The 19,658-nt window shown below is 57.4% G+C and overlaps 2 protein-coding genes across 6 annotated transcripts in view; one reads left to right on the top strand and one right to left on the bottom strand.

The window, feature by feature from the left end:
- Positions 1 to 3,047, bottom strand: part of NF2 (NF2, moesin-ezrin-radixin like (MERLIN) tumor suppressor) — a 47,298-nt gene extending 44,251 nt beyond the window's left edge. For all 4 annotated transcript variants that reach the window (XR_006742392.1, XM_045585688.1, XM_036449479.2 and 1 more), the window contains exon 1: positions 2,491 to 3,047. Coding sequence is in view for 3 of the 4 variants with exons in the window: in XM_045585688.1 (XP_045441644.1) it covers positions 2,491 to 2,604 (114 nt within the window). In the remaining variant the exon portion in view is untranslated. The remainder of the gene's footprint in view (positions 1 to 2,490) is intronic.
- Positions 3,048 to 11,154: 8,107 nt separating this feature from the next.
- Positions 11,155 to 19,399, top strand: NIPSNAP1 (nipsnap homolog 1). 2 transcript variants are annotated; one of them, XR_006742391.1, is made up of 10 exons: positions 11,155 to 11,303; positions 15,046 to 15,173; positions 15,309 to 15,354; positions 15,606 to 15,700; positions 16,340 to 16,410; positions 16,530 to 16,670; positions 16,969 to 17,000; positions 17,388 to 17,482; positions 17,561 to 17,660; positions 18,073 to 19,399. XR_006742391.1 is itself a non-coding variant. In XM_036449480.2 (10 exons), exons 1-10 carry the CDS (start codon positions 11,221 to 11,223, stop codon positions 18,135 to 18,137), a joined length of 840 nt encoding a protein of 279 aa, XP_036305373.1. In that variant the 5' UTR covers positions 11,155 to 11,220; the 3' UTR covers positions 18,138 to 19,399. The 2 variants fall into 2 exon arrangements, 1 of the variants encoding a protein (XP_036305373.1); XM_036449480.2 differs by having other exon boundaries at positions 17,577 to 17,660.
- The last annotated feature ends 259 nt before the right edge of the window (positions 19,400 to 19,658 follow it).

Below are 19,658 nucleotides of genomic sequence, written 5' to 3'. Positions count from 1 at the left end.
AGACGAGACTTGACTTTGGGTGGTGGGCACACAGTGCAATACACAGATTTTGTAACACAGAAACCCACACCTGAAACCATTCATGCTGACCAATATCACCCCAATAAATTTAATAAATTTTTAAAAAAGAAGCTCAGGCGCTAGCGGTTTGGCTCAGTGGATGGAGTGTCGGCCTGAGGACCAAAGGGTCCCGGGTTCGATTCCCAGTCAAAGGCATGTACCTCGGTTGCAGGCTCCTCCCCGGACCGGGACCTGGTTGGGGCACATGCAGGAGGTAACCAATCGATGTGTTTCTCTCACATTGATATTTCTCTCTATCTTTCCCTCTCTTCCACTCTCTCTAGGATTAAAAAAAAAAAAAAAAAAAAAAAAAAGCTAAGGATTTTAAAGCTGGCTTCTGCCTCCGGGCAAAATCTCTGAGCCCTTGGTGGAAGTGGGGATGGGGACACACCAGCTTGGGGCCTTCTCAGTTTAGCTCTCCCGGCGGGAAGCACCATCTCATAAGCTGTGTTGGGGCAAGAATAAACGGGCCCAGTATTCTCAGGGGGCCACACCCAGGGCACAGCTCCTCTTCCATAAGTAGGCTCGGGTGAAAGAAGCCCCATCTTCCCACTCCACTCCCTACGTCTCAGCAACAAGTAGCCTTGGGCAGGATAAGTCACTGAAGTCCTGCTCCTCCCGGGAAGAGAGCCTCCAGACTAGGCGCCGAGGGGAGAGGGAGCCTGCGTTCTGAGCAGCAGCAGTAGACTCTCTCTACCTTGCTGAGCTGGGAGCAGGCAGGGTGGCAGAGGTCTTGGATCAAATGCTCACCTCCCTTATGGAATGTTTATGTATTTTTAAAATATATATTTTTATTGATTTCAGAGAGGAAGAGAGAGATAGAAACAACGAGGAGAGAGAATTACTGATCGACTGCCTCCGGCTAGCCCCACATTTAGGGATGAGTCCTGACCAGGAATCGAACCGTGACCTCCAGGTTCACAGGTTGACGCTCAACCACTTGAGCCACGCCAGCTGGCTGTTGATGTAATATATATATATATATATATATATAATATTTTATTGATTTTTTACAGTGAGGAAGAGAGAGTGATAGAGTTAGAAACATCAGTGAGAGGGAACATCCATCAACTGCCTACTGCACACCCCCTACTGGGGATGTGCCCCGCAACCAAGGTACATTCCCTTGACAGGAATCGAACCTAGGACCCTTCAGTCCACAGGCCGACACTCTATCCACTGAGCCAAACCGGTTAGGGCATGATGTATATTTTTAATAGGTATTTCTTCACTCGATGCAGGCCCCTATCATTCCTAGAGGATTTAAAGTCTTTTTTTAAAAATAATGTTGACCAGTTTTACAGAGAACCGGGTCAGTGGAGCACCTCCTGCTGAAAGTTAGTGTCTGGGCTACCAGGGCACAGCTGAAGAGCCGAGGGGTTGCAGCCGAGACCGAACGGCCTTTGGAGCTGAAAATATCCATGATGCGGGCCTTTCCTGGCAAAGTTTCCACGCCCTGACGTGGGTCACCGCTGCCCATGACGCTGGTCCACAGACCACACTTGGAGTAGCAAGGGCTTCAGTTACTTGAGAGACAGCAAGTACCGTGGCGGCTAAGCGCTTGCTTCAAGAATGAAATGTATTGCCGAAACCGGTTTGGCTCAGCGGATAGAGCATCGGTCTGTGGACTGAAAGGTCCCGGGTTCGATTCCGGTCAAAGGCATGTACCTTGGTTGCGGGCACATCCCCAGTGGGGTGTGTGCAGAAGGCAACTGGTCGATGTTTCTCTCTCATCTACATTTCTAGCTCTCTATTCCTCTCCCTTGCTCTCTGTGGAAAATCAATAAAATTAAGAAAAGAAAGAAATGTATGAAAGCCTGCCTCTTCAAAAGAATTCAACAAATAACTTATCATCATGCAAACTGTCTAGGAAATTTAAGCATAAGACACCCTCTCTTCCCTCAAAGAGGTTTTTTTTTTTTTCTTCTTTTTCCCCCAGAAAATTTAAGTTTTGGAAAAGGGAAACAAGCATAGACTCCCTGATAAGACAGATGTCTTTTAAGGCCCCGGGGTACACAGATGACCTAACGAAGGGAAAACTCTCCAGAGCTGGCGCTGAAGCCCACATGGAACCCTGGAACCTGCCGCCGCCCATGCTCCCGGCCTCCGGCAGTAACAATGAATGAAAACTTTCAGGAAGTGCTTTCCCAGCCCCAGTGCCCTCCTGGAAAAGACACCAAAGTATCCTTGACACGAGGATTTGGGCCTAGAGGGCTCCCTTCCGGTTCTGGCCCATCTCTATCGGTGCCCAGAAATGATATAAACAGAACTCCTCAAGTTTCCACCTCGGCCTGACACCCGGGCCGGGGCGCCCCGATCGGTGATCGGCGCCGCCCTAGAGGGGCCCCGAGGAGGAGCAGGGATTGCCGCCAGGCTCCCACCTCGCCGCGCCCAGCCCGTCGGGGCTGCCCGGGGGGCCCCCCCGCTCACCTCGCAATTGAACTCCATCTCGGCGTCCATGGTGACGATCCGCACGGTGAACGTCTTGGGCTGCTTCCTCTTGAGCGAGCTGAAGCTCATGCGGGAAGCGATGGCCCCGGCCATGGCGCGGGGCTCACAGGCCCGGGACCCTCGCGCCCCAAGGCCCGCGCTCTGGGACGGTTAGCCCCCCTGGAGCAGCCGCACAGGCCTCAGGGCCACCATGGTGGCAGGCCGGCCGGCCCGGGAACTGTCTAGGCGGCGGCGCGGGCCCCCAGCAGCCAGCATGGGCCGCGAGGACCCTGCCCTGGGAGCCGAAAAGGGGAGTCGTGGGGCGGGCCCTCCCTGGCGCCCTGGCGGCCCGTAAGGGAGAGATCGCGAGCCGGGACCAACGGGGTGGAGCCGGCCCGGCTTTCCGGGACTCGGGGTATGGGGGACGCTGAGGTCACCAGGACCCGGCCCCCTAGACGGCGGCGGCGACGCCGATCCCGATCCCCCGCGCCTCTCCGCGGCTGACGGAGATCTCCGGGTGCGCGCGCACGTGCGCGCGTGGCTGTCACCGTCCTCGGGCCGCGCGCGCGCGCGCCCGCAGGAAGTGTCCCCTCCCCGAAGCCTAGCGCCTGCTCCCCGCCCCGCCCCGCCCTCAGGCCCAAGTTCCCGACTCACCAGGCAACCTAACACGGGGGGGGGGGGGGAAATGGGCCGTCGCTCGGACGCAGCGATTGGTGCAGGGCTCCGAGGGAGGCAGAACTTTCCCTCTCCGTCCCGCCTCTCCCGAACGACTCCACCAATTGAAAGTTCCGCTCTCACTGGGGAGGGCCTAAGCTCGGCGTTGATTGGCTGCAGCGTCGGTGGCTCCGAAAGCTTTTGTTAGGAGCGCTAGCAAGACTGGTTGAGGCGCGGCGGATCCCGACCCGCCTTTCCGGGGAGACCACGTAGAGGCCGGCCCCGGGGCGCGCGCGCGGGGAGCCTCCCAGGTCCTGGCGCGTCCAGGGCGCCGGGGGGGACGCGCCCGCCCGGGGGGTCGTGTGTCGGACACTCTCTCCCCAGGTCCCTCCGCTTCTCTCTAGGAGAACGAAGTAAGTACGGACAGGAGCGGGGTGTGGCTGTCACTGCCTCGTGGGGTCGTTGAGGAATATGAACGAGTTAGTTACAAACTGGCAATTCTGTGAACTGGCTGGCACTGACGAGGTTGAATCCGATGCGACAGCTGTTTTTGTTGGTGCAAAAAACGGTCCGAATCAAAGCATTTCGCGCACTTGGCGCTCTACGATTTCTGTTTTGGAACCATATATGTGTATTATTTGTGTGTGTTTTTTAATGGTATCAAAGGTTGTGACGGGATGTGTATGAGCTGGGAAGGGGGGCATAACTTTCTGGGGGTTTTTTATTGTTGTTAATCCTCACTGGAAGGTATTTTTTTCATTGGTTTTTAGAGAGAGTGAAGGGGGAGAGATAGAAACAACAATGAGAGAGAGAGAGAGAGAGAGAGAGAGAGAGAGAGAGAGAGAGAGAGAGAGAGAGAGAGAGAGAGACATCAATTGGTTGCCTCCCAGATGAGCCTGCAAACCAGGTACCTGCACCCTTGACCGGAATCCAACCCAAGGACCCTTCAGTTCCAAGGCCGACGCTCTATCCACTGAGCCAAACCTGCTAGGACATAACTTTCTGTTTTTAAGGAATAAATCCTACTTTAAATAACTCATAAGGGTTGAATAGAGACCATCCCTGTGTTTTCACTGAGCCGTAAGCACCTCATCCATACTAACCCATCGCCTCTTCTCTACAGAGGAGGAAGCAGACTCAGCATGACAGCTCTGGCTGGCTGTCATCGTCCAGGCAGGGGCAGGCGAAGCCGGGACTAGAACCCAGGTCTGCGCCCCACAGAGCCCGCCGGTGTGACCACTGCACCGCCCTGCCTCTCTGGTCGTGGCTGCCAAGCTGCTCCCGCTGTAGCCCCAGGAACCACGAGCTACATTCCTGGAGCATCCAGCAGACACTGCTGCTAGCACTCTGCTAATAGCATGCACCCAGCTCTGCCCCGCAGGCCCTTGCCAGGCCAGGGGCACCAGCCAGGTACCAGCATCATTTGCCGGCACATCCGGAGAGGCTGCTGTTGGGAAACTCTCTGTTCTGTCTAGTGCTGGCACATTCTCCCCTCCAGAGGGGCTGTTCGGGGGAAATGGGCCAGGCATGAGAATGTCTTCATTTTCTTTTTTAAAGATTTTTTTAAAATGTATTTTTATTGACTCCAGAGAGGGAGAGGGAGAGAGAGAAAGAAACATCAATGAGCCGAAACCGGTTTGGCTCAGCGGTAGAGCGTCGGTCTGCAGACTGAAAGGTCCCAGGTTCAATTCCGGTCAAGGACATGTACGTTGGTTGCGGGCACATCCCCGGTAGGGGGTGTGCAAGAGGCAGCTGGTCGATGTTTCTCTCTCATCAACGTTTCTAGCTCTCTATCTCTCTCCCTTCCACTCTGTAAAAAATCAATAAAATATATTAAAAAAAGAAAAGAAAAGAAAGAAAGAAACATCAATGATAAGAGAGAGCCCTGGCTGGTGTGGCTCAATGGATAGAGCATCAGCCTGCACACCTGGGTTCGATTCCGGTCCAGGGCACATGCCTGGGTTGCAGGCTTGATCCCCAGTAGGGGGCATGCAGGAGGCAGCCAATCACTGATTCTCTCTCATCATTGAGGTTTCTCTCTCTCTCTCCCTCTCCCTTCTTCTCTGCAATCAGTTTTTAAGAAAAGAAAAGAAATGTATCGTCACACAGCCCTGAAAGCTCGAAGCCTAAGATCAAAGTGTCCCCAGGACCCGGCTCCTGTCAGGGTCCATCCTTCGTTGCCTTTTCCGGCTTCTGGGATCCCCGGAGGGTCGCTGGCTGCGGCAGCATCGCTTCCACCCTCACACGGTCTGTGTGTCCTCCCATGGTCTTCCCTCTGTGCACGTCTGTCTATCTCTGTGTCCTGGTTTCCCTTTTTATAAGGAGGCAGCTGGTCAATGATTCTTATCATTGATGTTTCTATCTCTCTCCCTTCCTCTCTAAAATAAATTTAAAAAAATATTTTAAAGTGTGCCAGTACTGTTACCGGTTAGTGAATTACAGGGGTCGGAGGAGCTCTGAGCCAGGAAGTGGAGGCAGGGGACTCGATATTTCACGGGACACAATTCAGCGCTCAGCACCCCCCTCGCAGGAGGCGGCTTCAGGAGCCCTATTTATGCCAGGACCGCATAAAAAGCCCCATTTCTCAGGAAGGTGCCTTCGGTACACTTCCCATGGTTCAAACCTTTGTACCCCAGAACCTCTTTCACCCCGCAGGAATGCCTGCAAAGGGAGTGATCAAACGCGTTCGCACCGCCCATCAATCTGCAACCGTCCTCCACGTGTTTTGCTTTTGCTGCTGCTGTGTCTTCGCCGCATCCTCTCTGCCCCCAGCACGCTCCCGGGTTACAGCATCACCTGGTGGAGGCAGTTCAGTCTTCATGGTGTTCCATCGGGTCCAATAGCCACTCCAAAGACATCCATCCATTTGGCGCGGGAGTGTATTTCCCAGTACTGGCCTCCCTGCCTTGCGAATGCGTAGATAATGTCATATATCTGCGTAAAGTGGTTTATAATGACAGTGAGTGGCAAAACGACAGCTGAATAGCCACACACATACACACACACACAAAACACAGTTGCTAGAATCCAGCGTGTGCTTAACAGCTTGGTGATTTGCTCCCTAATGTCGCAATGTGGTCATCTGTTTCCCCGGCTTCCGTGGCGCCACCTTGTGGCAATAGCATGAACACAGTTGACAATTCATTCCATCCCTGGACGCTTTGACATTGCCCCATCCCTAGTGAGTTAAAATGGTCCCCCCCCCCCCCCAACGTTTGTATGACTTCCGATGTCACCCTGGAGGAGCACTCTGTTGATGGTTTTATGTGACACCGTGTCTAAGTCTTGTCATTCGTAAGTGCCTCGGACGCATACCACAAAGCTGTCTTGCCCCTGGCCCTCCTGTTTGGGGTCCCTCCAGTTCAGGGTCCCACAGGAGCCGGGCAAGGCAATTGTGAGCGCAGCTGAGCCCGAGCCTAAGAGCCCATCCGTTAGGAGCCGGTGACAGGGCCAGAGCTGGGCCATTTGTCTCTTGGCTGCTGCAGCCCAGTCCGCCATGATCTGTCTGTCCTGGAGAACAGGTAATGGCAGGGCCGCCCATATCTCACACTCAGGAAGCGGCCTGCTCCTCTCCGCCCGGCGCTGCCCATCTGTCTTTGTCCCCGGCACCTCTCATTTCCTTTCACAAATTGGGCAGCAGGCCTTGGCCGTGACGGATGGAGGCAGATTCCAGCAGGGCAGCTTGCTTGGGGGAGGAAGAGAGGGAGCGGGGATGGGTCAGCCCTCCCAGGGAGGGGCGGGGCGGGCAGGGGCAGGGGAAAGAGAGTCGTGGACCCGGTGGTGGGCAGGAAGGGACCTCGGAGAGGAAGGGGGGGGAGAGCTCCTAGCACAGGACACAATGGTGCTGAGGAGGCCTGCTCCTTGAAAACGGCTTGAAGAGTCCAATCCTAATAATTGGGCGGCCCTGGCCGGTGTGGCTCAGCGGATAGTGTCGGCCTGCAGACTGAAGGGTCCCTAGTTTGATTGTGGACAAGGGCACATGCCCGGGATTGTGGGCTCGATCCCCAGTGGGGATGTGCCCGCAACCAACGTACATGCCCCTGACCGGGATCGAACCCGGGACCTTTCAGTCCGCAGACCGACGCTCTACCACTGAGCCAAACCGGTTTCGGCTATTTTATTGATTTTTTACAGAGAGGAAGGGAGAAGGATAGAGAGTCAGAAACATCGATGAGAGAGAAACATCGATCAGCTGCCTCCTAGGAAGCCGGGCCCACGGCTCCGGTCAGACCCGCACAGCCCAGGCACGCACCTTGACCGCGACATTGCAGGAGACCCAGAGCCGGAACCAGCTTGGCGAACCCATCGCTCCTGAATCCCCGGCCCATCGGGAACCCTGTGGTTTAATAAATGTTTATTGTTTCAAGCTGCTCCGATGGGGGGCGATTGGTTTCGCCGTAATTGGAAATGGCCCGGTTGCTCATTCGTGGAATCACTGCCCAGCATCTCTCTGGTTCGCTGCCCAGAATGCTGGTCCGTGGGGCAAGAACCCGTTCTGACCAGCTGCTCGGTTAGCTGGTGTGGCGAGGCAGGGGGAATGGAGTTAGCTAAGCAGAGGAAAGATCCTGGGGCCCTAATGTTTGGCTCAGTGGATGGAGCATCGGCCTGCGGACTCAAGGTTCCCAGGTTCTATTCCGGTCAAGGGCAGGTACCTTGGTTAGGGCACGTTCCCAGGTGGGGGTGTGCAGGAAGCAGCTGATTGATGTTTCTCTCTCATCGCTACTTCTAACTCTCTCCCCGTCTCCCTTCCTCTCTGTAAAAAAAAAAAAAAAATCAATAAAATATATTTAAAAAAAAAAAAGATTCTGGGATGGAAGAGGGGGTGTCCTGAGGAGCGGGAAAGGGCCACAATTAGGATGATCAAACCTCTCGGTTTTCCCTGGACGGGGGTGGGGGTGGGGGGTGAGGGGCAGTCTGGGGGCGGGGACATTCAGCGATGAAACAGAGAGTTGGGTAAACTGGAAGGGGCTGACCCTGTAGCTGGGGTAGGGGTGAAGCTCTCCGAGCTGCATTCCAGGTGAGCGGCTGGGAGGGACGCCCGTTTCCCACACCCTCTGGGTCAGGGGTGCGAGTGTGCCCCGCCTGACTTGGGGGAAGATGGGAAAACCCTCTTTGGAAATGCCTACTACACCAGCATGAGGGGGCTGCAGACCAGCCCTCCCTCCTCCTCCCCTGCAGAGGCAGCCAGGAACACCAGGAATGTGCTGAGGACTCTCCATGGAGACGAGGAGGACCAGTGTCTCCCCACCCCGGGGTCCCGGCTTCCTATGGCTTCCAAATGGCCTCGATGTTGTGGCCGACGCGTTGCTAGGCAGCCTCGGTGGGCATGTCCGGGGCAGGTCATCCCGGCTGCCCGCGCCGTCGCTCTGGGTGGGAAGCTGGCCCGCCCTCCAAGCCTGTGGGATTGAGCCGGTCACTGGAGACCCGTTTCTCCCCTGCAGACGGGCACACGGGGCTTGCTCAGCTTCAGGTTCTCCCTGCTCCTGGCAATTCTCTCTACTTATCCTCCAAGGCTTAGGCCCAGAGTCAGGTGAGAGGATGTTAGAAATAAGGCGAGCCCCCCAAGTCAGGGGTCCTGGTAGAACACAAAGCACTCGGGAGCCAGGCAGCAAGGCAGACATATCTACTTCCACGCAGGAGGCTGCGCGCGCGCGCGCACACACACACACACACACACACACACACACACACACGGTCTGGAAGCGCGTGCACACCGAGCAGACTGTCTGCTTGGCTTTATACCCCTGGAGCACATGACCTGGCCTTTGCTCTTAATGGAGCTCAGGCTCACAGTCTTCGGAGATTAGCTAATTCAAAGGGAGGGGTTGGCCTTTGCTGTTTCAAGATGGCGGCCCCCAGGGGAGCTGCAAGCCATGCGGTCAACATGGCGGCTGCCAAGTCACACGGTCCAACGTGGCGGCTGTCCAACATGGCGGCTGTCTAAACTGCTCTTTGGCCGAATCCAGTTTGGCTCAGTGGATAGAGCGTCAGCCTGCGGACTAAAGGGTCCCGGGTTCGATTCCAGTCAAAGGCATGTACATTGGTTGCGGGCACATCCCCAGTAGAGGGTGTGCAGGAGGCAGCTGATTGATGACTCTTTCTCATCAATGTTTCTAGCCCTCTATTCCTCTCCCTCTCTGTAAAAAGCAATAAAAGATGACTGTATTCTCACAGTGAGGGGGCAGTCGTGCCCGCCTCCCCAGGCCTGCCACACTCGGGTCCTCAGGGAAGGACAGCTGATTTGCTGCACCTCATAGGCCCACCTGGGCTTTCCCGGAAGCGGCTGTGACTGGGAGCTCCCATCACTCTGACTGAAGGAGGAGCTTACCCCCTTGTGGTTTCTCTGATCACCCCAAGGAGCCACTGGGCCCAGCTGTGTCTAACACCCCATTATACCCCCATTCTTTATTTTATTTATTTTTAAATGTGTTTTTATTGATTTCAGAGAGGAAGGGAGGGGGGGAGAGAGAGAGAAACATCAGTTATGAGAGAGAATTGGATCGGCTGCTCCTGCACACTCCTTCCTGGGGGCCAAGCCCACAACCCAGGCATGTTCCCTTGATTGGAATCGAACCCGGGACCCTTCAGCCCGCAGGCTGACCAGCCAGGGCTGTTGATGGCAATCGATTCAGGTTTTTCCATTTGTCATAAGGATATAGTTTCCTTTTTTAATAAATCACACCTATGCTACATGTGTGTTGTAGCAACTTTAGAAAATGGGGGAAATCATCATTTGAGCCTTGCTTTCTTATAGATGTCATCACTGACCCCCAGAGTCTATATGAGACCTCCCTTTTCTCTCTTCTTCCCCATTATAAGTCCTCAGAGCTCCCCATACTTCACAGTCTCGGTGGCAATTGGCAGAAATGTTTTTGTTTACATCTCTCACTTGCCCAGTAAATATTTTGTGTCTGGGCAGGAGCGGTGAGGGGGGAGAGGCCGAAGGTGCCTGCCGGCCTGGAGGGGTTCAAAGTCAGGGCTGATTTGATTTTGCCTTAAGTCCCAAGAGGGCAGGACTTTACCGTTCTGCCACCTTTGGTGTCTCAGAGCCAGGCAGACCCAGTACTTGCTGAAGGAATCCCAGAATGAGAGCCTGCCCTCCACGCCCCGGCTCCAAGCACACCAGCCAGGAGCCATCTGCCTGCGGTGGGCTCGCATCTGGGGTGGGTGTGTGCTTACTTCCACGTCCCTCTGGAAGCCACTAAGCCCCTGGCCCCCGTGTGGCGTCTGCAAGCTCTCTGCTTCTGCTAACGTCTGTGATCTGGGGGACTGAGGCAGAGCAGGGATTCCTTTGCAGAGCAGACAGAGGAGCTGGCCCGGGCAGGAGGAGGGTGTGGGGCCCCAGGAGACGCAGGAGGAGATGGTGAAGGCGGATGAGAAGAGTAAAGGAGATGATGGAGAGATGGCATGGCGCGGCCCTGAGCCTTGCCCACCAGTCTTACATTGCGAGGGGGTTTGCGGCTTTGACAGTGCGATCAACACCGCCTGTGGCTCCCCGCGTCCCCAGAAAAACGCAGTTTCCAGGGCCTCACTCTGATGCTCATCCATCCATGCCCGCTAAGAATCCCTCATCTCTGCCCTAGCCGGTGTGGCTCAGTGGATAGAGCTTCAGCCTGCGGACTGAAAGGTCCCCAGTTCGACTCCGGTCAAGGGCATGTACCTTGGTTGCGGGCACACCCCCAGTGGGGAGTGTGTAGGAGGCAGCTGATGGATGTTTCTAACTCTCTGTCCTTCTCCCTTCCTCTCTGTAAAATATCAATAAAATATATTAAATTAAAAAAAAAAGAATTCCTCATTCATTGTTCCCATTTTATTGAAACGCTCCCATTTCATTGGACTGGACACTGAGGCCGGAGCGGGGCAAGGGCTTTCCTGGGTCACAGAGCAGGTCAGCAGCTGCGCGCAGGAGCTCAGAGGAAAGAACGGCTGCCCCCCCTCCTCCCCCCAGCGGCGGTGGAATGGGGGTTCGGCGGCGAGGCGGAAGGAGGCGGGGTGCCCGGGGGAGGCGGGACTTACTTACGCTTGGCCGCGCCGCCGGGCTGGGGCGGGTCTCCCTCCAACCTGCCCTCCGCCAACATGGCTCCGCGGCTGGGCAGCATCTGGGCGGCGGCGCGGCTGCTGGGCGGCCCCGGGCCCCGCGCGGAGCGGGCGGCGGCGCGGTGAGCGCGGGGGTGCAGGGCGGGGTGCAGGGCCTGGGCGTGGGCGATGCGCAGACGCTCCGGCTTGCAGTCTATGGGTTGGAGGCGGGTGCAAAACCCAGGCCTGGGGTAGAGCCCTGAGCCAGGATGGGGGCGATGGGTATGCCCAGCGTCTTTGTTGCAGGGGGTGCCTGGCTCTGGGCAGAGGGTGAAAGATGGGGTGAACGGGAGGGGCCGGTCCTGGGCCCTGGAGCAGGGAAGGCAGCAGGAGTGGCCTCAGCCCCCTCCTCTCCCCCCTCCCGGGCCTTTGCGGTGACTGTGCGGTAGCATCCATTGGGGCTCCCTGGGAAAAGCAGTTTCTCCCTCTGGAATTGGGGGCGGGGGGGATGGAGGATCCCCAAGAGCCACAGCTGCGCAGACCCCTTGCTCCCCAGCCCTGAGCAGTACAGGTGGGGCCAAGGAGGCCTGGGGATGGGTGGGAATTGCCCAAGGTCACTCCCCCTGCTGTTCCGGGGGCAGCTCTGGGCCTGGACCCTGGCCTCCTGACGCCCAGTGCCTCCTGGGAGAGGACGGCTGGCTGGACCCTGCCCCCGGCCTGAGGGCCTGAGCTTTTGTGCGGGGCCTGCTCTGGGCCAGCGCCTCCCTGATTGGCCCCTCGCCTCCCCTCCCCCCCTCCCCCGTCCCCAGCGTCCTGTACGCCTCCCATCCTGCACTGACACCCTGTCCAGCGCTTGCCTGTCTCCCCTACTACACCATCACCTCGTTTTTTCTGTTTCCCCAGCCCCTGGCCCAGGGTTCAGGCACATTTGGTGAGAGGCGAGGACCCCATCCGCCCTGTGGAAGGAGGCAGGCTTCTTCCTGCCAATTGCCCCGGCCCAAGCTGCCCCCCCACCCCCCACCTCGCCCACCGTGGGCCCTGAGATGCCAGTTCGCTGTGTGCTGTGCAGTGGGGTATCGGGGCAGCTGGCAGAGAGGAGCCGGATGTGAAAGCTGGTAGCATGGGAAGAGCCTGCCGCCTGCCGCCTTTCTCGGTGGGGTGACCTTGGGCAAGTCATTCGGCCTCGGGAAACCCCAGGTATCTCACCTGTCACATGGGAGAGGTAAAACAGTCCGGGTCTCATAGAGCTGTTTGGATTTAAAGGGCCTAAAGGGCCGGGAGGTGAGGCTGCTAGCCCCTAGGGGTGGAAGGTCTGCCCTCTGCTCTAGGCCATGTCTCCGGCAGGGTCTGCAGGAGCCCCTCCTCCGAGGCCGGAGAGGGCCTTGGGGCGATCGCCTTATGTGCCAGAGGAGAGATGAAAGGCTGGGGTACAGGATCCGCTGGTCGTAGAAGCCGTATGCAGGCAAACATCCGGAGGCCACCCAGGAGCGTGGGAGCCGCGTGTTTCTCAGAAACACGTTGTGAGCGTTAGGTATGGGCCCACAGTAGGTGCTCAGTAAACAGCCGTTCCTCCTGCTGTACCGGTGACCCTGACCTTCGGTGTTCGCTCTCTCTGTCTGGGCCTTTCTATCAATAGCTTCGGCCAACACGGAACAGGAGTGTTTCAGCATGTGCCTAGACCCCTGCTTCCTAGCGAATCCATAGAACATTCTGGAGCTGTTTCGGGGGGGAGGGTTGGGGGGCATCGGACTATGGGTACCTATTAAGAGTGCAGATGTGTCATTCCTGAGGTTCTCACTGGGGCATGCATGGAGCCGTTCTCATGCGGGAAGCCCTGCGCCAGGTATTCCCGGGGTGGGGGGGAGAGGACGGGGTGTGGAAGGACATGCCGTGTGTTTGGGGAGACGAGACATGGTCCTATGAAAGTGGTGGCAGGGCCGAGGGGGGAATGTGAGAGGTGTTTTTGTGGACGGGGCCGATCCTCCCCACAGGCCGGACAAAGCGGTATTGTGTTTTTCTAGGCTTAAGAGGCGTTCTTGGTGGAGTTTTGGTAACAGAATCTTTGGCGTGTCTGGGATGGTTTGCCCAGATGACATAAAAATAATAAAGAAATTGGGACTGCTGGGGAACAGTAGTTCTCAGACTGGAGTGTGCACCAGCCTCCCCTGGTGGGCTTGTTAAAATCTGCTCACTAGGCCCATTCCCATAGAGGCTGTTACAGTGGTCTGGGGGGCGGGGGGTGGGGGGGTGTCCTGAGAATTCTCGGGGGATTTGAGACCCCCCTGGGATGGGGAACCCTGGCTCTGTGGTTATCCCCTTCCAGTGGGAATGGGCTCCGGAAAGCTTGGCAAAGTGGATGAGAGCTGGCACCCAGGCCTTCGTTTCGTGGGCGGAAAGGCCCGTCCTTCGGGCCCTGTTTCCAGGTGAGGGGCATGAGGCTCAGAGAGGAGAGGCCGAGCTGGGATGAGAACCCCGTTTGCCCAGAGCCTGTGCTCTGAAAGCACTGATTCTGCTGCGGGGTTGGGAGAGAAGGGTTTCGCTGAGGGAATGAACTTGGAAAGGTGAGCCTGAGGATGCTGGGTTCCAGGCCAGACGCTGCCCTGGGATCCTGGCCAGGCCCCTTGCCGGGTTTTCCCGTGGGAAGGATCTTCGCTCCTTAGGCACCCGGGGAAGGGGGGGGCCAGAGGCAGGAGAGATCGGAGGGTGTCGGGAAGACCTGGGAGCGCCCCGGAGCTCCTGGGCCTGCCTTCTGCTTGTGGGCTCTCGCCCAGGCTGGCCGCTGGCTGTGGGTCTTGGTCAGTGCTGGTGTTAATCAATGACTTGGGGCCCAGTTTTGGAGCAAAGGTCTTGGTTGGCAAACTGGAGAGCCGATCTTCCAGGGCCGTGTCCGCTCGGCTGGTGGCTTTGTTGAAACACCCCTGGTTCTTCTCGGAATCTGCCTGGCGCTCTCCGGGTCAGAGGTAACAGTCCCTCTGCTCTGAACAAGGCACCGTATTCGTTCATTCGTTGGTTCATTCATTCATTCATTCATTCTCACAGCGCCCTAAGGAGGTACACAAGGCAGATATTTGTCAATTACGTGTTGGCTGGATGAATGAGTGTCGCCTTGCTATGCTTTTTACCCTGGAGATTTGGAGACTGGACAGGTCACCTCCTCTGGAGAGCCCGCCCAGATTGCCAGAGGCTAAGTTCAGGCTCCCTCTCCTGGGCTCGGCCTGAGACCTGCAGCTGTCATTGGGTGCCAAGGCTCGTTGCTTCCAGCCACTGGGACCTCCTCGGGGGCAAAGCTTATTTGTCTCTGACCATCCATGTGTGGGGCCGGAAGGGGCGCAGGCCGGGCGTAGTGTGAGCGCTGGGAAGGAGGGGAGTGCAGCGTTCTCGTCAGAGGGACAGAACTTAGGAAGGAAGCACAGAGTGGAAGAGCCTGGTTCGTTCAGGGCAGAGCGATCAGGAGAGGGGTACACACCTGAGAGAGGCTGACAGTATAGGTTGGGCTCTTAGCACTTTGGATGTGCAATAGGGGGGTCTGGGTTTGCTTGGCCTCCAGGAAACGGGGTGCAGTTGTGTGTGGCCCCGTGGAGAACCCCTTGAAAACGGGGTGACGTGGAGGCAAGGAGGCTGGAGAGAGAGATGGGAGTGGCCTCTTGAGGCTCATCAGCGATTCAGGAAGCAGACTGGGTGCCAGGAACCCTGCAGAAGGGGCCAGGTCTGCTCAGCCGGCTCCCACGACATGTGCCATTCATCCTGGAGCTGCCATGGGATCCCGTGACCCCGTTCCCAGAATGTGGGTCACCAGCCCAGGGAAACGGGGCAGCTGAGCCTGTGCAGGGGCAGAGGCTCCCCGTATCGTATCCGTGCGTCCTTCTGAACCCCTTCGTCCCGCAGCTTCTATTCCAAGGACAATGAAGGCAGCTGGTTCCGCTCACTCTTCGTGCATAAGGTGGACCCCCGGAAGGACGCTCACTCCACCCTCCTGTCCAAGAAGGAGACCAGCAACCTCTACAAAATCCAGTGTGAGTGGCTGTGCGCCCCCCAGCTGGCCCCTCCACACAAGGCTTCGGCCTGGGGATGAGGGTCTGGGAGCTCAGGCCCCGTGGGGCTCCCTGAGGACACACACATACACCCCCACTCTCCGTCCTCCCTTGCAGTTCACAACGTGAAGCCCGAGTGTCTGGATGCCTACAACAGCCTGACGTGAGCATCTTCCTCCACCCGCCTGTCCCAGTGCCTGTTGGGGTGGGGACCGTATCCCAGCCCCATCCTCCTTGCGGAAACCCAGGGAGGTACCTTTCAGAGCCGCCCGTCCTCAGGATGTCCTGTCCCACGTCTGCTTCTTAGAGATGGGGAGGCTGGCCCCCAGCCCCGCGGGCCTGAGGGGGATCCCTGACCTCAGGGTTCGACGTGGCTGGTCTGAGCCCTCCCCCATCCCTGTGCCCCTCCCGCAGGGAGGCTGTGCTGCCCAAGCTGCACCTGGATGAGGACTACCCCTGCTCGCTCGTGGGCAACTGGAACACGTGGTACGGGGAGCAGGACCAGGCAGGTGAGCTGCCCCCTCTCCAGCACCACCGCCGCCCACCCAGGCCCCAGAAGGGGGCGTGAAGGCAGCTGATCAATGATTCCCGCTCATCATTGATGGTTCTATCTCTCTTTTCCTCTCTGAAATAAAAAAATATATATTAAAAATTTTAAAAAGAGCCGAGACCGGTTTGGCTCAGTGGATAGAGTGTGGGCTTGGGGACTGAAGGGTCCCAGGTTTGATTCTGGTCAAGGGCATGTACCTTGGTTGCGGGCACATCCCCAATAGGGGATGATTCTCTCTCATAGATGTTTCTAACTCTCTATCCCTCTCTTTTCCTCTCTGTATAAAATCAATAAAATATATATATTTTTAAAAATTTTTTAAAGAAAAAAAAAGATGAGGACATTGAAGCCTGGAGGGGTCAAAGGCCACCTGGCAGAGCTGGGGCTCCAGCCTAGGTCTTCTGGATTTGTGTCTGGGGTCATGCCCTGCCAGCACTACCCCCTCTCCCCTACCCCCCGCCCAAGGCAAAGGGTCCTGGTGCTACAGAGAGCCAGGCTGGAGGCCACCCCGCTTACATACAAGCTTAGCCAATTCGGGGAGAAGCAGGCCGGGGTCCCAGGGGCCCCCTGACCCGAACCTCTCCTCACCCCACAACAGTGCACCTGTGGCGCTTCTCCGGCGGCTACCCTGCCCTCATGGACTGCATGAACAAGCTCAAAAACAACAAGGTGGGTACCGGTTCCGGCTCCGGCCCAGCCTGTGCTGGGGCTGCCTCCGCCACCCCGTGGGCCCTGGGCCCTGCCGCGGGGTACTCCCCGCTGCCCTGCCCTGACCGCCGCGCCCGCAGGAGTACCTGGAGTTCCGGAAGGAGCGGAGCCAGATGCTGCTGTCCCGGAGAAACCAGATGCTTCTGGAGTTCAGCTTCTGGAATGAGCCGCAGCCCCGCGCCGGGCCCAACATCTACGAGCTGAGGACCTACAAGCTCAAGGTGCCTTCCTCCCCCCCGCCCGGCCCCCGCCGGCCCGCGCGTTCCCTGCTGTAGTGCAGCTGCAAGGGGCCCGCCCTGAGGTGGGTGCCCCGGCATGCAGATGGGGGTTCTAGCCGCTCCCTCCCTCTGGGCGCAGCACGGAGGTGGGTATGCACCCACCCGGGTGTGAGGCAGGGCCCCTGAGTGAGGCCACGTGACCCTGGGAGCTGGGAGGCCTGACAGTGTCCGGTCTTCCCCCAGCGGTGACACTGGCGTCCAAGGGGAGGGCTCACTCGATTCCTTCCTGCTTCTCTTCCAGCCAGGAACCATGATCGAGTGGGGGAACAACTGGTGAGTGGCAGTGCCGGGGGCTCGGGTTGGGGAGACCCTGCCCAGCTGCCCTGCCAAGGCCCCTGGGGTACCACCTTTCCCGGGGCCAAAGGGCAGGGCACTCTGCAACCGCTGCCCCTCGTGGATCCGGGGGGGAATGCACCCAGGAGGTGAGCGCCTGCTAGAGGATCCCCTGGGACCACCCAGCCCCAGCTCACTTCCGTCACCCCATTCTCCGGCCATCTCAAGAGCTGGGGGCCTCCGGCTTCCCCCTTGAGGTGGAGCAGAGAAACCAGGCTGGGGACACCTCGGGGCCCTCTGTACCGGCCTGGCGCATACACTCCTCCCCAACACCCCTCCCCAACACCCCTCCCCAACACCCCTCCCCAACACCCCTCTGCCGCGCAGGGCTCGGGCCATCAAGTACCGACAGGAGAACCAGGAGGCGGTGGGCGGCTTCTTCTCGCAGATAGGGGAGCTCTACGTGGTGCACCATCTCTGGGGTAGGCTGGGCCCCCCGGGGGCAGTGCGGGGGGTGGGGGGGGCCCGAGCCAGCCCTGTGTGCCCAAGGAATGAGGCCATGCCTTCCTCCCGCAGCCTACAAAGACCTGCAGTCTCGGGAAGAGACTAGAAATGCAGCGTGGAGGAAGAGGGGTTGGGACGAAAATGTCTACTACACAGGTAAGTACTACACAGGTCATCTGCTAGGGGCCCTCTTTGAGGGTGGAATCCAGCCTCCCTTGGCTACCTCAGCGACGTGGAGCTTGCTTTGAAGACCCTGAGTTACTGGGGTTCCATCCTGGTGGCTCACTGCCCATGGTCCAGGCAGGCCTAAATGAGCGCTCTAGGCTCTGGGGGTTGCCATAGCAAACCAAACCAGGGTAATCAATGACAAGCGTTTACATGTTGCATTTCATCACCACCGAAGTCCTCCCTTCTCCCTCAGTTTGGAAGACCCGGTGCTCTCCCTGGGCCGTTCCAGAAGGACGGGGCATTTCCTGTCTCAGTACCCCAGGCCTTCTCCCCCCTCAGAAGCCAGAGTCCTGGGTGCGCTGGCCTCCTTCACCTCTGTGACCTCTGCCTCTCTCCGCAGTCCCCCTGGTGCGGCACATGGAGTCTCGGATCATGATCCCTTTGAAGATCTCGCCTCTCCAGTGATGCTGCTGCCGCCTGCCCTTCTCTCTCAGGGCAGCCATGGACAGAGCAGCTCCCAGTCCGTCTGTCTTGGTTTCCTCTCTGATCTGGAAGGACGCTGGGGGCTGGTGCTCAGCTCAGACAACAGGAAGCTGAGGATGACAGAGGTCTGAGGACTTCGCAGCTCTGTCTGCCCTGCCCATCCCTCCCCCTGTGCTGGAAGCAGTTTTTAATTTCTTTGAATGAAGGACACAACCTTTTATGTCTTCTTACATTCCCCCCTCCCCTAAAATTCCTCATCTAGAGGCCACCAGTCCCCAAGTATCGCCATGGAAAACAACAGCTGAGCTTTAGTTACACAAAAGGTAGTGTGTCTAGTGGTTAGAGGTGGGGTGGGCAGGGAAGAGATCAAAGCAGACCAGGCTCACGGGGAAATTCCCTGGTCTCCAATGGGAAAGTCTGAACCACGTCCCTCCTGCTGGGGAAAAGCCTAGAACTGCCTAGAATTGCAAGGAGTCAAAGAAAATCCTCAAGTTAGCAAGGTCAGCAGGAGGCCCACCTAATTAGCCCAAAAAGGCTGGGGGAATGGAGCTGGAAAGGATCCGGGGCAGGAAACGGAACAGAACAAGAACCAGGAACCCATGCCCTACCCGGTTTGGCTCAGTGGATAGAGTATCGGCCTGCGGACTGAAGGGTCCCAGGTTCAATTCCTGTCAGGGGCATTTGGCTTGGTTGCAGGCACATCCCTGGTGGGGGTTGTGTGGGAGGCAGCTGATCGATGTTCCTCTCTCATTGCTGTTTCTGACTCTCTAGCCTTCTCCCTCTCTGTAAAAAACGCAATAAAAATAAAATGATAAAAAATAAAAAAGAACCAGGAACCCAGAAGGTAGAACTTAGAATTCAGAACCTGGTTTTGAGTTGCGGAACTTGGAATACCGGATGGGGGAAATAGATAGCACAGAGGGGACAAGACCACGTGGGAGGGTTTCCTAATACAAGACAGCTGGGAAGAGGCTCACTGCTTACCCTCCACACAATGAGGTTGAGAACTTGAATGTATAGCTGCAGCCCATCTGTGCCCTCCCTTCCCTTCCTGTAGGCAGACATCCGGCCAGGTTCTGTGCTTTTCCTCACCCGGCATCCCTTTTCTCCAACCACCTCTGATCACCCTAACTCTCATTCTTCTGGGCCCCTGGGTTGTGACCTCCACACCTCATGAACCTCTGGGTAGGTTGATTCTGCCTCCCTTGTGCTGGAATTGCTGATGGAGCCAATTAAATGTTTACCGTAAACCATGGTGTCTTCTCATCATCTGCGAGGAACTCTGGTAGGTGCTCCTGGCAGGGCCAGCTTCCCAGGTCCAATTGCTGGTTTCCATGGTGCGGTACTGTACTTCCTGAGCTACTCCCAAAGAGGGCCTCCCCCATGGCAGAAGGAAGTGTCACCAGGGATTCAGGACATCAATGTTCTACCTACAGGTAAGGTTTTATACCAAAGTCCTGAACCTGCCCGTGCAATTCCTACCAGGGGTAGAAAACCCTGGGA

This window comes from Pipistrellus kuhlii, unplaced genomic scaffold, assembly GCF_014108245.1.
Source record: "Pipistrellus kuhlii isolate mPipKuh1 unplaced genomic scaffold, mPipKuh1.p scaffold_m20_p_20, whole genome shotgun sequence".
Lineage (NCBI taxonomy): Eukaryota > Metazoa > Chordata > Mammalia > Chiroptera > Vespertilionidae > Pipistrellus > Pipistrellus kuhlii.
This window is presented reverse-complemented; position numbering and strand designations above follow the sequence as displayed.